The sequence below is a fragment of the Pangasianodon hypophthalmus genome, chromosome 29 (genome assembly GCF_027358585.1).
Source record: "Pangasianodon hypophthalmus isolate fPanHyp1 chromosome 29, fPanHyp1.pri, whole genome shotgun sequence".
Taxonomy (NCBI): domain Eukaryota; kingdom Metazoa; phylum Chordata; class Actinopteri; order Siluriformes; family Pangasiidae; genus Pangasianodon; species Pangasianodon hypophthalmus.
In genome coordinates this window covers 12,909,589-12,926,374 of record NC_069738.1, presented here as the reverse complement: position 1 = coordinate 12,926,374, position 16,786 = coordinate 12,909,589, and the positions used below count along the sequence as shown (strand labels likewise).

The 16,786-nt window shown below is 40.0% G+C and overlaps 1 protein-coding gene across 3 annotated transcripts in view; it reads left to right on the top strand.

The window, feature by feature from the left end:
* Nucleotides 1-378: 378 nt before the first annotated feature.
* The window catches only part of cnot3b (CCR4-NOT transcription complex, subunit 3b), a 36,082-nt gene continuing 19,674 nt past the window's right edge, over nucleotides 379-16,786 (top strand). For 2 of the 3 annotated variants that reach the window (XM_026928120.3, XM_026928119.3), the window contains exons 1-5: nucleotides 379-556; nucleotides 11,663-11,723; nucleotides 12,853-12,920; nucleotides 13,075-13,149; nucleotides 16,191-16,280. In XM_026928120.3, the coding sequence (XP_026783921.1) occupies nucleotides 11,699-11,723; nucleotides 12,853-12,920; nucleotides 13,075-13,149; nucleotides 16,191-16,280 (258 nt within the window). In that variant the 5' untranslated portion in view covers nucleotides 379-556; nucleotides 11,663-11,698. The remainder of the gene's footprint in view (nucleotides 557-11,662; nucleotides 11,724-12,852; nucleotides 12,921-13,074; nucleotides 13,150-16,190; nucleotides 16,281-16,786) is intronic. The other variant, XM_026928121.3, reaches the window with a different exon arrangement.

The window sequence follows — 16,786 nt, the reverse complement described above, 5'->3', positions numbered from 1 at the left end:
GAGTGATACAACCAGTGAAATGTGAAGGAGACCGGAACTAACTGTTGTATAAACATATTTATATATTTGTTTTTAAGATGTTTAAGATGGAAACATCCAATGACTCATACTATCATTATTAGTAACATTATTAATAATTATATTATATTATATTATTATTATTATTATTATTATAGTAGTAGTAGTAGTCAAATATACATAAAATGATGTTGCAATGAACAGTTGGTCAGCTAAGCACTTCCAGTGGCCGGTACACCTTTAACTCCGCACAGCACTCCAACCATCATGCGAATCACACGCCAGACGAACGTGAGCTCGCGTCCAATCAAAAACGACCACCGAGCTGCGACATCCAATAGGAATGAAGGAGGCGGGGACAGGGAGCAGCAACGCCTCAACGGAGGAGGTGTTCCTGGTGGCCATCTTTGATGCGCGGAGTGATTGTTTGGCGAATAGAAGTAATAGGAAATAAAAAATAAAGACCGAAAAAAGTTGGGAAATTGGTAACGGAGCACAAGCTGAAAGAAAGAGGGAAGGTGAAACTAAGGAAAATCAGGTAAAACTGCTCTTGTCCGGGATAAGCATTACTCAGTTTACATGCTTATTTTTTTTTTCTTTTCCTTTCTAATTTGTATCCTGGCCAAACAGCTTAGCCGGCCATGTAAAGCCAGGAGCTACCAAAAGCTTGCAGAGATCAGACCCACATGTGCACACTCTTCTAAATGTGTAGCTTTTGCTTATAGGAAACAATATTTCCACTCGTCTAAGTTGGGACTCGGGTGTCTTCCGCCTGTCCATCTGAGGAGAGAAATCTGGAGAAGCACATGCAACTACAACTACAGCTACAGCTGCTGACTTCTCCTGCTTCTTCTCCTGCTTCTTCTTCTTCTTATTATTATTATTATTATTACATGGTCATCCAGGTGTTGTCTAGCTGCATGGCAGATTGTGTTTAGCTGAAAGCAGTGCCAGTGTTCACACAAGTGCACTTTAAATCCAGCCGGCTGGACTGAGTCCAAACTTCCTCATGTCCTGCTGCTTTTGTGTTAAATTGTTGCAGTCGCACACAAAGTTGCAGAAAGGACAGGATGAACTGGGAGAGGATGTGTTACAATGCAGCAGCAGCATTCACAGTGATATACACACACACACACACATACACACTGCGCTGTGGAGCCATGTGTCCCAGCTGCACTCAGACACACACACACACACACACACACAAAAGTCAGGAGGCTTCCATTCAACTTGTCTTTGTGTCCCTTTATGATGGCGTATGCTCTTTGGGACACATTGAAAGAAGTCATGGTATGATAAATTCAAATTTTATTTGTCACACACACACGCACAACCCTACACAGTATGATGTGTAGAGAAACGCTTTTTTCTGACTGTCTGTGACTTAAAATAGAATTTACATTTTCGAAACAAATTCAAGTTTCCATATAACACAGATAGACCTGCATATGTTTTCTTTTTTCTTTTTTCTTTTTTTTTGAGAAGTACTAACTTTAAAGGACAACTTTTCAACGTCTTGAAACACGTGGAATGTTTGCGATGTGTGTAGTGGTTTTGGTGCTGGTTCGTTATTGAGTTCTGGCTTGTTATTCCTGTGAGAAGTTAGTACAGGGGTGCTAAAACTATGTATTTATTTATGTACGTATGAATAATACTGTGCAAAAGTCTTAGGCACCCTATTTTTTTTAGTACAAACTTTGTTATAGATGTTTATTTTCTGACTTCTACATTATTGATTCAGTTCAAAAACCTTTTCACATTCCAAACATTAGTTTTCCAGCACAAAATGAAATGTTACAGAAAAATGTTTGTATGTCAGTAAAGAAAGCAGCAGATTCCATAAGAGACACTTTTCAGATAAAAACATCATGAAGGCTGCTGGGTTTCGCTGCAGAAATAAGAAGCGAGTCGACAGTCAAAGTCTCCAGAAGAACTGTGGCTGCTTCTGCAAGATGCTCAGTAACACTTACAGCTCATTTCCTTAGAAAACTGCACACATTGTATCTGAGACTACGCCTTTTCTTTTTAAAGCGAAGGATCGTCACACCAAATACTGACTTTGTTTCATTTATTACTGTTTCCTGCTCTTTATAGTATTTTTTAAATGTAGAAACATTTAATTTCATTATTTTTGAAGGCATCTTTGCTCTACAGCATTTGTTTGCATGTGCCTAAGACTTTTGCACAGTATGTGTGTGTGTGTGTGTCTACCATAGTATATCGGAGTATATGAGCCGACTTTCAGCTTTAATTTGAGGATACATCCACATCGGGTAAATGGTGTAGGAATTACTGCACTTTCTATATGTAGTCTCTCTACAAGCTAACACAATTATAACAATTTTTAAAGTTAGTCTTTTGAAATCGCCCCTTCTCACTGTTCACTTTACGCTTTTTGTCTGTAGCCATGACTAAACATTATTAAGTAAATGAATTTGCAGGTTTACTCAGAGAAATAAAGGTGCTTGGAATTTAGCTAGCTGTGTTAACACAGTCTGCTGCCACCGTCAGGTGAAAGGAAGGATTGCAACGTGTTGGCTTGCGGGTCTCCTGTCACACATCCTAGTAGACGTGTACTGCTCGGACATCCCAGTCGGACAACACAGTCGCAGCGTTCAACGAATTCAGTGTACATGTGGTCCTGGGGTATTTTCCTGTTTTAAAGGCGCGCTCTCTGTGATTTTTGTTTGCTTCCGGCTCGGACACGTCAGTGTTTTTCTCCATCCATCATCTGAGAAAATTGACCTACTGTTTTTCACCAGATTCAGCGTGATAATATCCAATCCGGATACACATGTCCGTGATTTTCCGTGTAGAAGTCGCCTCGCGTAGGAAAAAGTTGTTTATCTGCAGCTACTTGCTGTATTTAGTTGCGTAGCACGTGTATCAGTGACCCTTCCCCAGATATTAAACACTTCCTAAATCGCGAAAAGAAACATGAATGCTCCTCGTACACTCTCGATTGTTTTTTGTGTGTTCAGATTGTTGCTGGAACTTTGGTTCGAAATAACTGGCAGCTTCAAACTGTAGTATGACCGCTTGGACGCCATGTTGAGAATGGAGCGTGAACATATACCCGCATGCCACAAACATCCGGGTTCGTATAAAATACAACTTGGTGAAAACTCACTTCTGCTGTGGTCTTTTTTTTCAGGCTGAATACGGCTAATGATGTTTAATAGGAGGAAAAAAAGTAAACATTCTCAACACATAAGCAGTAATAATCAGGTTTTGCTGTTAGCTTCGAAAACCAAAAGAGCCACAGCTTCTCTTCTTCCTCACCATTTTCCAGTGATGTTAAGCTTCACGCTAATGGGAAATTCAGTGTAGAAATAGTGATGACAAACACAGGATTCAGACCTCAGAATGTAATGCAGCTCTACAACACGGTTGTGCCGAGCTAAAGCAGAGACTCGGCTCAGATGATTAGCGACCCACACGATGACAAGCGCAGTGGTGTTGACGGAGTTATTAGCTTGAAAGTTGAAGCTTTGGAAGCTGATCTGTCTGAGCAGCGTGTATGTAATGAGGAGGTGAGAGAGCCGGACAGACTAAAGGACTAAAGCGCTGCTGCATCGCTCTCCGTAGGTCGAGATTAAGGCCTAAATCCCACTGCAGCACTGTCATGAGGTAGTCGAACGCCATTGTGGGTAATGTAGGAAACGAATGAAAATAGCCCATTACGCAGATGAAAGGAGTATAAAATTAAAAAGTTGACTCGGAATTTGATAAATCTTGGACATCACAGAAGATAACATTAATAATAATAATTAATATTTAAGTTGTTCAGGTTGGATTTTTTTGCTTTAATGACCATTTAATGGAATTTATTCAATTATTTTGCTAGAGAAATTAGAATATTTTCAAAAATATTTGTTGAAGCCAGATTTACGCTGTACAGTCTCTCCAGTTTTGCTGTCGTGGACAAAAATCGCAAATCGGGAAACAGTTACGAGTTGCAACTTTGCCTCGAACGCAGCATTAGAACACACATTGTGATGTTCTCACTGCCATTTAATGCTTTAAGCGTTCTTTAGTGTCATCGTGGCCAAAAACAGCTGAGAGCAAATTTCTGACAGAGTCAAAATCTGAGCGTGATCACTGCTACGACACTCGTCTAAAAACCACCAATACGAAGACGGAATAGGATGACGTGAAACTCACAAGACTCCTTATTACATGAAGCTGAATTTTAGGTGATCCCGTTTTCTGCACGATTCTGGATGATGACATAAACAGAACATTTTTTTCATTAAAACTTTTTCATTAACAGTTTTTCATTAATCACAGGTCTGTTGCTAGTGGATCTTCATCATACAATCTAGGATGGAGAATACGTCATCGCAGAGTCTGTTCTAAAACTGGGTCTGAATTTTATTGCGATCGTCTCAGCCAGTGTGACAAGTAATAATCTTCAACCTCTGTAATCACATAGTTTAATCCCAGTTTAAGAGGGTTGCTCTTAGCCTTCCGTAGTTCACACAAACTATAAAGCAGTCCATTAGTACTATCTATGGTGGAGTCAGTTTTCATGCTCAGAATGCAAAAAAGTTTTTCTTGGTTAATTAGTTGCAGTAGTTAAGTGTTAAGGGTTGCTGCTCTGTGAAGGTTCTCTGTTTGTGAGTGAGCCAGACTGGTTTGGAGCAATAGATACAGCTTATGGAGGAGATCATCCACCATCCACCAAAAGATGGTCATCTTAGATATTATTCAGTGCTGTGAATCCTACAGTAAACGGAGCTAGTTGCAAAGTCGAGTGTGGAACACGTACCACAGGTCTCAGGAGTCATTGGAGCCAAGCATTTGGATTCGTTGCGTTGCAGTGTCATATCTAATTTTCCTAGATTTGAGACAGTCTCAGTTGAAATGACGCTTTTTGCTGTCACTGAAATTGCGGCTTCATGTCGCCCACGCGCACACGAAACTTTCCATACCCATAGAGCCTATTTTTACTCAACTTGTCATTAGAATCCAGTTGACATTATTTACAGGCATAATCACTATGAGAATGGTGGGTTGTTGTTCTCACCACTGGAATGGCATCAGAAAATCACAGACCCCTGAATGTTCCCAGACCGCACTTCGAGAAACGTGGTTTTACAGTCTTAATGGCAGGAGCTATTTGAAAAATGTTTCCCGTACCACTCCTTTCTGCTAGTTAGCACTGGCTTATAGCTTCAGCTATTTTATATAAAATGGCATCTGCTGTATTACAGGAGGTTCTGATCCATGAGTATTGGCCACATCTCTCTAGTCTCTGCTCACACCCTTCTTCAAGGACTAAGATCTGAGTACCAATACTCGTGCACCAGAACCTCCTGTAATACAGCAGATGCCATTTTATATAAAATAGCTGAAGTATGTGGACTTCTGGGTATTGAACGTCTCATTCCCAAACCGTGGGCATTAATACGGAGTTGTTCCCACGTTGCTGTTGTAACAGGCTGCCACTAAATTTTGGACCGTTGCTGTGGTTCTTCCATTTTTGTGCATCAAACGGTGGGAATTCATTGCAGGTAAGAAGTAAAGTTGTGAGTGGGGAACACACACCATGGGATTGGTCTGAGGAATCATTTGAGCCAATCGATTTGTTGCGTTACCGTGTCATACCTAATCTGAGTAGAATTGAGAAAATCTCGACTGAAATGCCGCTTGGTGCTGAAATCGAGTGGTCGGATGTCGTGTTGTCGCTGGCTAGCGCAAATGTAAGCAGAGCTGACTGCCACCTGTTGGATGCCATCAGTCGTGGTGTGTGTTGCAGTGCTGTCGCTATAGTTGGCTCTTGCCAGCACCAGTTGTGCATGTTGTATTGCTTTTCCAAAGCCAGCTGGAGAGAGTTCTCTGATTGGCTGTTCATCCTAGCAGATCGGTGGAGTAATAAATACCGAATCCTACCAGTTTGATATTAATTACTATAACGTTTAGACGGCATCTAATGAGGACGTTTTAAAATAATTGTACAGATAATGTTATAGGAAATGACGTCTAACATGAGCTCACAGATGCACTGATTGACAGGTGAGAGAGGAATACCGTCCTTCCCACCCTGTAAGAAGGACAAATTAACTTATACTCTCTTGTAGCGCTTCTCCATTGACCAGATTCTTCACGGGGACCTAAGTACGGCAAGGCTGGCCTCATCTGGTGGTGGAAATGGCAGCCGAGTGGATCAGTGAGTAATCTGTAGAGCCGAGCCACACCGTCTGGTGGAAAAGCGCCCTGACACGGACGAGTATTTAAACTCTCCTGTTAAAATCTCCTGAGTGTTGGGTGACTGCTCAGGCTCTTGTGCTACAATGTCGTTTTATACAGTTTTAACAAATCTGTGGTATTTTGATAGTTCTCGATATGTCAATCGATATGTGATTAGCTATCAGTTATCACTATATTACACTCTGCATGTAATATACGAAGATTGACTATGCAGTGAATTCTGTTACTTCTCGATTAGTCTCAGCCTCAGAGCTTCTAACTATGGAGCGTCTGATTTGTTGGACTCTAGAACACTTCATACTGATTGGCTGTCCACACTTCTGTGTACGCTCTCGTAGGTGGACTGGTTTGCACTGTCGTCAAACTTTTGAACGCTGCGATGCTGTGAGCTTTTCAGAGCAACATGATCCCGGGATTGAATGATTTAAAATGAGTTCCCGGATCCCATTTTAAGGACCGTGGTTTTAGAGTCTTAATGGCTGGCGCAGTTTGAAAATGTTTCCTATACTGCACCATTCTGCTAGCTAAGACTGACAGAGAGCATTGGCTTTTTTACAGGAGGTTCTGGGGCGTGAATATTGGTACACAGATCTTAGAACTTGCGTGTAAATGTTTGCGTAAGACAATAAAGTGCAAAGCGTTTTCCCCACACAGCTCATTTGCATGTAGTGACGCCCACAAAAGTCCATAAAAGGTCAAGTACACAGACAGCGGGGAGCACGAAATTTTTTTAATTTTCTTGATCATACTCTTAGTCTCTAATCTAGTGAACTTGCTTGAGGATGTGCTTTTGATAGAGACTCAGCTGCTAAATGCTGTAAACATAATAAGAATTAGCAATTCTCAAGAGTGTATTCCTTATATAAAAGTGCAGTAATCTGTTCAAACATTATGATTGTAAATTCAAAATTCAAATTTTATTTGTCACATGCGTAACCATACACTGTACGACTTGCAGTGAAATGCTTTATACAACTGTTCCAACATAAAAATAAGAAAATATAGAAAAATATATATAAAGAAAAATATTGGTCCATTTGCTGAGTCCAAATCAGGACAAAATGGAGAATTTTAGTTTGTTTGCAAAAAGAAACATTGACTGAAGCACATGTAGGGCTGGGAATATACTCGAAAAGCTATTTCATTTATTGGTCAGAAATGACCTAAATAAACCCTAATTAATTTTTTTTTATTTTATTTCATCAGTCTAAATCTGTCACACTGCAGCTGTCTTTTTTTTTTTTTTTGTTCCTTGCTGATCAGTTTAGCAGCTCTCATCTACAAAATATGCTGCCTGCCACACGTAATGTACAGCATATCCTGAAGATGGCTCGATTCAGGGTCAAAGTCAAGCCGTGCTAGAATTCACTTGGATCTGGCCCATATGTCTTCTCACTCTCCTAAACGAATGATACAGAGGGAGAAAACACTCCTGGGTTTGTGTTAAATAGTCTAAAAGCTGCATATGTGAATACACTCTTCCTTATTTAGATTGAACAGAGTGATGTCCCATAGAAAAGCCTTTAGGAGTCTCACCTGCTCAGCTATACACATCAGCCAACGCACGATGTGGCTGTCAGTAGGCAGGTTTTCACTTGGCGGATTAATTGGCATACAGGGGTGACAGACAATCATTTCAGAATCAGGAACTGATATGAAAATAAAACCAAGCCAAGCAAAATAAAGTGCAGCATGAACCTGCCCTGTAACTCTCTTGTTTACTGTATTCAGTCCCCTTTAGCCTCGACGTATCCAAAATAGACGCTAGCCAGAAAATCACTTTCCTTCAAATTCTCGGAAACATTGTCTCTATGACCACTCTTTTCAAACGTCACGTATACTTGATTGTTCTAAAGCATTTTAAACTTGGCCAGTCCTTGTTTTCAGCTTGGTTCAGTGGGAAATGATAGAAAAGTGCCAGCACTTCCATGGAAAATCTACATGAGTGCATTTTAATTGGTATTTTGAAAACGTCAACAGTGAACCGTAAACTCTGGTGATATACCGTGACTAACCATGAAACCGTGCCACTCTAACAACCCTGTTACTGTCTGCTATCAGCTGTAATATCTGAGGTAGTTTTTCAGTGGGATGTGATCATTTGGCTGTTGTTGGAATCCATTTGGTGTGCTTGGTTTATACTTTTACCAGAAGTGCTCCTGAAATTGACCAGAAATGAACTTCTGAAAGGCCCAAACATTCATCCATGTTAGTTACAGCCTAATTATACCACATCACGGTTGAATTCTTGAATCTGATTGGTCAGATTGTGTGCGTTTTTTCTGTATAACAGCACGGCTCGGACAGTAGTTCTGTCCCTAACATGAGCTACAGGTTAATATTAATGCGCTTGTTCTAATGCGTTATTGTTTCCATAGTAACAGCTCATACACAATGATTTGTACAGCAGATACATCACATAGTCTAAGACTAATAATAAACATATTTGTAGAAAGTGTTGTTGTTTAACAAAGAAGCGTATAATTGTTTATGTGGTGACGTTTTCGTTAGGAGACATTTATTGAACATTTATGGGCGGAGTCTCAGATGTTAGCGCTTTGTAACATTCACTGTGATTCGCAAAGTATCCCAGTGTTCAGGACGGAGGAGTTTACGCTTTCCGGTTTCTCCGTAAAATTTTTTGAGAGAGAGAGAGAAAGAGAGAGAGAGAGAATAAGTGGAACAACTGTTTATCACAGAAGGTATAATATCATGTCTGGGCTATCAGAGTTTTTTTTTTTTTTTTTTGGTGGAAAAAGATATAACCTTACTCCTTGTTGACTTTCACAAGACAGAATCTTTCTTTGCTGAAACATAATGCACTTCACGGTGATGCGATGCACTTCGGTGCTATAACTAAAGCACATGCCTTGGAGTCCCGACGTCTGCTGCATTAAGGTGTGATTTAGCTGAAGGTTGAACAATTTGTAATGTTTGTTGAGGATGCGAACATAATGTGCTACATTAGAGACTGTTGAGGATGATAATCATATATTCATTTGTTTGCTTAGTCTGTATTAATGCATTTGACTAGCAAACTAGCTCGCCGTACATTGTACGTAATTAATACTTACGTAAAGCTACCACATTTCAGCCTAGCCAGGTTCCGGGCAACCAAAAAGAGTAGCAAGCAATCACTGGGGAGTTGGGGTCAACCACAAAAAGACTCTCTCTGATAGAATAGCTAGCTTACTTGGTAGTATAAGTTAGAGATATGTATTTGATTATTTTCGCAGCTCGGATATGTCCTGTGAACATAACGGCAATGACGTGTTTATCTATAATCTGTATAACAGCTTGTATTGTTTGTCTCGTGTCTCGTATAAACACATGCTGAGAGAAAACCTTGTTTAGAATAATCTGACAGTCCAATGCAGACAGTTTGCCCAGTATACATACATACTTACACTGATAAAGTCCCAGAATGAAGCTCCAATACATGCAGGCAGTTTTTCAGTACCTCAGTAAACAAGGTTTTAAAAAAAAAATTCCACTGTTTTCTCCAGTTTCTCGTTTATAGCCTACCAGTAAACCTCACATCGCTACCTGGTCTCTAAAATTATACAGTTTATGCTGGCACACCTTAAAAATATTGTAAAAACAAAAGTGTACTATAATGAAGAAATCAAACTTAACTCTTATTATTTAGATCAGTTTTGAGGCTGGACAAAATCTCGTATCCTCTGTATAGTTCAGTGGAATCCAGAATTATTTGGCAGATTCATTAAAAAAAAAAAAAAAAGTATGGTGAAATACACCGATCAGCCATAACATTAAAACCACCTGCCTAATATTATGTAGGTCCCTGTTGTGCCACCAGAACAGCTCTGACCCGTCGAGGCATGGACTCCACACGACCTCTGAAGCTGTGCTGTGGTGTCTGGGACCGAGACATTAGCAGCAGATCCTTTAAATCCTGTAAGTTGCGAGGTGGGGCCTCCATGGATCGGACTTGTTTGTCCAGCACATCCCAAATATGCTCGATTGGATTGAGATCTGGAGAATATGGAGGCCATGTCACCACCTTGAACTTTTTGTCATATTCCTCAAACCATTCCTGAACAATGTTTGCAGTGTGGAAGGGAGCATTATCCTGCTGAATGAGGCCACTCCCATTAGGGAATACCATTGCCATGAAAAGGTGTACTTGCTCTGCAACAATGTTTAGGTAGGTGGTACGTGTCAAAGTAACATCCACATGAATGCCAGGACCCAAAGTTTCCCAGCAGAACATTGCAAAGAGCATCACACTGCCTCCGCCAGCTTGCCTTCTTCCCATAGAGCATCCTGGTGTCATCTCTTCCCCAGGCAACTGACGCACACGCACCTGGCCATCCACGTGATTTAAAAGAAAACGTGATTCATCAGACCAGGCCACCTTCTTCCTTTGCTCCATGGTCCTATTCTGATGCTCATGTGCCCATTGTTGGAGCTTTCGGCGGGGGACAGGGGTCAGCATGGGCACTCTGACCGGTCTGTGGCTACACAGCACCATACACAGCAAGCTGCACTGTGTGTTCTGACACCTTTCTATCATAGTCAGCATTAACTTCTTCAGCAATTTGTGCTTCAGTAGCTCTTCGGTGGGATCGGAGCAGATGAGCTAGCCTTTGCTCCCCACGCTCATCAGTGAGTCTTGGGAGTCCATGACCCTGTCGCTGGTTCACCGGTCGTCCTTCGTTGGACCAATCTTGCTAGGTACTAACCACTGCATACTGGGAACACCCCACAAGACCTGCCGTTTTGGAGATGCTCTGACCTAGTCTTCTGGCCAACACAGTTTGGCCCTTGTCAAAGTCGCTCAGATCCTTACGCTTGCCCATTTTTCCTGCTTCCAACACATCAACTTGGAGAACTGACTGTTCAGTTGCTGCCTAATGTATCCCAACCCTTGACAGATGCCATTGTAATGAGATAATCAGTGTTATTCGCGTCACCTGTCAGTGGTTATAATGTTACAGCTGATCGGTGTATATATACAGTAAATTATACTTAAATGATACTTATTCAACAAATATGAATATTTTGCTCAGTTTCAGCACTAGTTATGATCACTCTTGTGTAGAGGAAGTACAAAAAAAACAGTTAATTAAACATTTAACGATCAACTATATAATGTGCTGAATGTGCTGAGTCATTATGCATTGCATTGCCTCAACCAGACAAAATATGCATGATTTCCTCGATCGAACTTCTTAACTAATATTTTTAATTAAATAAAATGGTGGTCAATGTGAGCTTTGCTTACTAAGATTCATTCTTTTAGGTAAAAAGTTTGCTTTGAAAAATTAGGACTGAGTTGTATTTAGATAAATTGTCTGTGTTAAGCATGCTCAGGTTAAAAAGGTTGTACATTTTTTTTTTTAAATGTTTACTACATTTTCTTTTAAGCAGTTTTACTAATTTGACTATTTTGTTTATTCCATCACAGCAAAAGAAGGCATGAAGAAAGCATCCTAGTCAAGTCATGGCAGATAAAAGAAAACTACAAGGTGAGGAGGAGTTATTTCCATCATTGCACATGCTGGGAATTGTTACACTAAGCTGATGAGTCCAGGACCTTGTGAAAGCAGGACAGAATAACACGTCTTCGTTTGGGAGCTGCTTTTAAGCCAGACGCTGAAGCACTATGTACTCTAAGCATGGTTAGAACAGAAAGCGCTAAACACAGAGAAGACTGCAAAAAAAAAAAAAAACACAAGGATTGCAGCAAGTGCTAATACACGGGACTGCTACAAACACTAAATACGTGTTTCCAGTGCAGTAACAATAGTAATACAAAACAGTAATGCTATTTTTAGAGTAATGGTTGGCACTTTTCTTCATAGCATTCACTTTAATTCATAATTCTATTGAATTACTCATAAAATGTCATACAAATACATTTCATGCCTTTATTGATCACATTTATTAATCATTTCCAGCCTGGAAAAAAATATGCGATCTGTTATATTATGTACCTCGTAGAAACTCAGTTAGCATTAAAAACCTCCAGCAAATGTTTCCTGTACCTTCTGATCAGACGTGCACAATGATGAGAAGGAATTCCTCTCTACAAAACTGATTCAGTTCATCAATATTTCTGGGATTTCTTGCATGAAGGCCCTCTTCTGGTCATGCCACATGCAAGGTGCAAGTAGCATAAACCAACCTGTGTTAAGTTTCAGGTTACACACTGCTGCCCTGACATTCTCCTGTTTAAAAAAAATAATAATAATAATAAAATCCTGATACAGTTTTGAACGAAGTGTTCCAAGCTCTAAAGAATTCTGCAGGTCTTTTGCTGATACCCTTCTGTTCCTTCTCACTTTTTTTTTTTTTTTTTTTTTTTAATCATTAGACATACTCCTGTGATTTCTCATTAGTCATTTCTTTAAGCAGATGGCGTTTGTTTATAATTGTGACTTTAATGATCAGACCACGTTTCATAAATAATTATAGCACAGTTAGTCATCCTAAAGGGTTTACAAACTCCTTCTGCAACTGGACGTTTCATAACCTGTCTCTGAAATGTGTAAATGTGGCTGTCGGCTTTTGATTTTGAAGATTTGTTACACACTTTGCTAATGTCTGCTTATACACTACGAGCCCCTGACTGTTTTCTTCTCGTTTTTATTTCAGGTGAAATTGATCGATGTCTAAAAAAAGTCGCAGAAGGAGTAGAACAGTTTGAAGACATTTGGCAAAAGGTTCATTCTGTTCATGCTTACTTTTAAACGTAATGAAAAATATATGAAATCGTCAAATCTGTTTTTTTAGATATTTTAATAACCCTTCAGAGAGCACTTATAAATAATTGTTCCCGCTCAGCAAGCATGTGTGTCTGTGCTTTCCTCTCTCCAGCTTCACAATGCAGCCAATGCCAACCAAAAAGAGAAGTATGAGGCTGACCTCAAGAAAGAGATAAAGAAATTACAGGTGACACATTAACACATTTGCTCATACATTCTTTTGCTTTGTTTTCTGTCAATAAAAAAGTAACAAAAATAACATTTTCATTTTTTACATTCTTCCATTTTATCTTTTTACTTGGTGTTTCCAGATGAGAGTGTTGCGTCGGTTAATAAAAGAAATGCTATGAAGTGTTTCAGTTCTCATACACAGCGATGTCCATAAATATTTGGACATTGACAGAGTTATGGTTATGATTTTAGCTGTCTCCCCCAGTATACTGGAGATATTAAATAATGAATATGAGCTCAAAGTGCAGAATTTCATCTTTAATTTAAAGCGTATGTACAGCCACATCGTGTGAAGAGTGCTGCACTTTTTTTTTTCTTCTCCTCCACACTCTTCCTATCGTTTTCCTACAAGTTGATCTTTGTCTAATCTCTTCATAGGATGTTATTCCAGAACTCTGTGGGCTTTTTTTTTTTTTTAAAGATGTTTTTGGCGAACTCTAACCAAGTCTTCCTGTTTTTGAGGCTCACCAGTACATTCTTTCTTTTTAAAAATGTACCAAGTAGTTGATTTGGCCACACCTAATGTTTTTATAATCTCTCTGATGGGTTTGTTTTGATTTTTCAGCCTAAATTGCTTCACTGGTAGTGACAGCGCTTTGAACTTAATCTTGAGAGTTAACGGCAACAGATTCCAACTGCAAATGCCAAACTTCAAATTAACTCGAGACCTTTTTCCTGCTTATTTGTAAGTGAAATAATGAGGGAATAACACACTTCTAGCCGAGGAACAGCTCCACATGTAAAAAGTGCTGTAATTCCAACACCGTTCACCCAGTCCGGATGTAAATACCCGAAGATTAAATAATATTCATTATTTAATTTCAACTCCAATTTCAACTGCGGTAGGCAGCAAAAATAACAATAACTTTGTCAAGGTCCAAATATTTATGGACTTTACTGTGTACTGAACTAAAAATATAAACGCAACACTTTCAAACAATTTCAAAACTGTATTGTAAAGAAATTAATGGATAGAAACATGACAACTGAAATGGATTCATTAAGCTCTTATCCATTGATTTTAACTAGTTTGGGGCTACAGATACACCTCTCTTGGTCACAAAAATATGCCACAAAATGGTGGGTCGTGAAACAGAACTCCCACATAAGTGTCTGGTGTGATCACCATTTGCCTGTAGCAGCACGACACAACTCCTTCCCACAGAGTTGATCAGACTGTGGCCTGTCGAGTGTTGTCCCACTCAACTTCGCACAGCTATAGCAGAAATCAGATATTTATGGGAGCATCCCAAAAGATGCTCAATAGATGACATGTCTGGTGAGCATGCATGTAGAACTGGGTTGTTTTGAGCTGCCAGGAAGTGTGTGTAGAGGTCTCGGACATGAAGCTGTGCATTGTCATGCTGAAAGGTGAGGTGATGGGGTGGATGAATGGTATGACGTTACATGGCCTCAAGATTTCATCATGTTACACTATATTGCCAAAAAGGTTTATGGTCACCTGACCATCACACCCATATGTGGGTCTTCCCCAAACTGTTGCCACAAAGTTGGAGGCAGAATTTTTTTTTTCTATGCTCTAGTATTACGATTTCCTTTCTCTGGAACTAAGAGGCCAAAACCTTCCAGCATGACAATGCCCCCGTGCACAAAGCGAGCTCCATGAAGACATGGTTTGCCGAGGATGGAGTGGAAGAACTTGAGTGTCCTGCACAGAGCCCTGACCTCAACCCCACTGAACACCTTTGGGATGAACTGGAACATGGACTGATCTCACTAATAGCTGAATGGACAAATCCCTACAGTCACACTCCATAATCTAGTGGAAAGCTGTCCCAGGGTGATTATAACAGCAAAAGGGAGACTAAATCTGGAATGGGATGTTCAACAAGCACATATCAATATAATGGTGAGGTGTCCACAAACTTTTGGCCGTATAGTGTGTTTCTGTGCATTCAAATTGCCATTGATGAAATGCACTTGGGTTTGTTGTCCATAGGAAATGCCAGGCCATAACCAGAACCCTACCACCACTATGGGTCACTGTTCTCCAGGGCTCCAGTGGCTGTTGGAGTTGAACACTTGACCCCTCACATGGGTTTCAGTGACAAACGCCATTAAGATCCGTGCACTGATAAGGATGTCAAGAAGGCATGTGACCTACTACTTCTGACTGTTTGTGCAGAAATTCTTTGATTGCCCAAACCAACTGTTTCGTCAGCTATTTTTAAGGCTGTTCTCAGACAATCTTGCCAGAGAACTAGCCTGGTATGATGGTCCTGAGTTGGCATGGTAACACATGGTCTGCGATTGTGAGGGAGGCTGGTGGACATACTGCCAAAAGCTCCAAACCAGTGTTTGGCACGGTCCAGGGAAAAAGCATCTGGGGAATTAGAGCAGTGTAGAGTGCAATTTTATTGTCCTTACAATAAAAAACACCAGTGTAATGATCTTTCTGCTTAATCATGTGGCTGTGCCACACATGTGCCTAGAAAAAACTACTGCGATTTACTGCAGAATGGGAGCAAAACCAAAAGTACAGTACATGATTGTGTATTTTCTGTTAAAAAGCTGGAAAATTGAAGCAAAACCTAATGTGTTGCCTTTATATTTTGTTCAGTATAGATTAAATAAGCGTAGAACTGATACATGTCACCATACATTCATTCATCTTTTGCGCTTTCATTAACTGTTTGACGTCGATGGCTGTTCTGATCCCCATCCTAAAATTAAACAACTCTGTGATACATTGTCAAGTGTGACTTTTCTGTCATAGTGGTGCTATATTTCACCGATAATGTGTTTATTTTTGTTGGTTACTATGGCGATTCTTGCTGCCAAAGCCAAGAACATGCGTATATGTCTGTACATGTGTGTGAGGTCAAGTGTGCTTGGCCTCACAGGGCAAGTCACTGCACGCTGGACTCAAGCGTACAAGCGTATTCTCAATTTCTCCTTAAAGTCATCACTGTGGTTCATTGTCACTTCATTTTTCCTTCTTTCTCTCTCTTCGGGCAATCCACCTGGCTTTTCCAGCGCCTCCGAGACCAGATTAAGACGTGGGTGGCCTCAAACGAGATCAAAGACAAAAGGCAGCTAGTGGACAACCGCAAACTCATAGAGACAGTGAGTGATCCTGTGTGTGTGTGTGTGTGTGTGTGTGTGTGTGTGTGTGTGTGTGTGTGTGTGTGTGTGAGAGAGAGAGAGAGAGAGAAAGAGTGGGAATTGGTAAATACTACTGATTTTGTCAACCTATTTTTGTATTACTCCATTAACAGGGTAGAAAAGGCCATTTGTAGGCCTGGCACAGTTATGAAATTTTGGCTGATAGTTGTCATATACTTCAGTGCAATTGCCTTAATTCCACTTTTATACATTAAGCCTAATAGCAGTTTAATAATATAGACACATCCATTTATCCACACTGAACACATGATTAAATGAAAATCCTCTTTTCCTTTTAGACTTTAAAGTACACAAAGGGGAGACATGACACATTAATTTATTCTGTCTGAAATACACAAGTTGATAATGAGGGACTGTAGCAAAAACTCTATAAATATATAATGCACAGCTCTAATGTAGTAAATCTTGTCATTAAGTTACAGCCCTGTTAATATATTTCTGTGTTG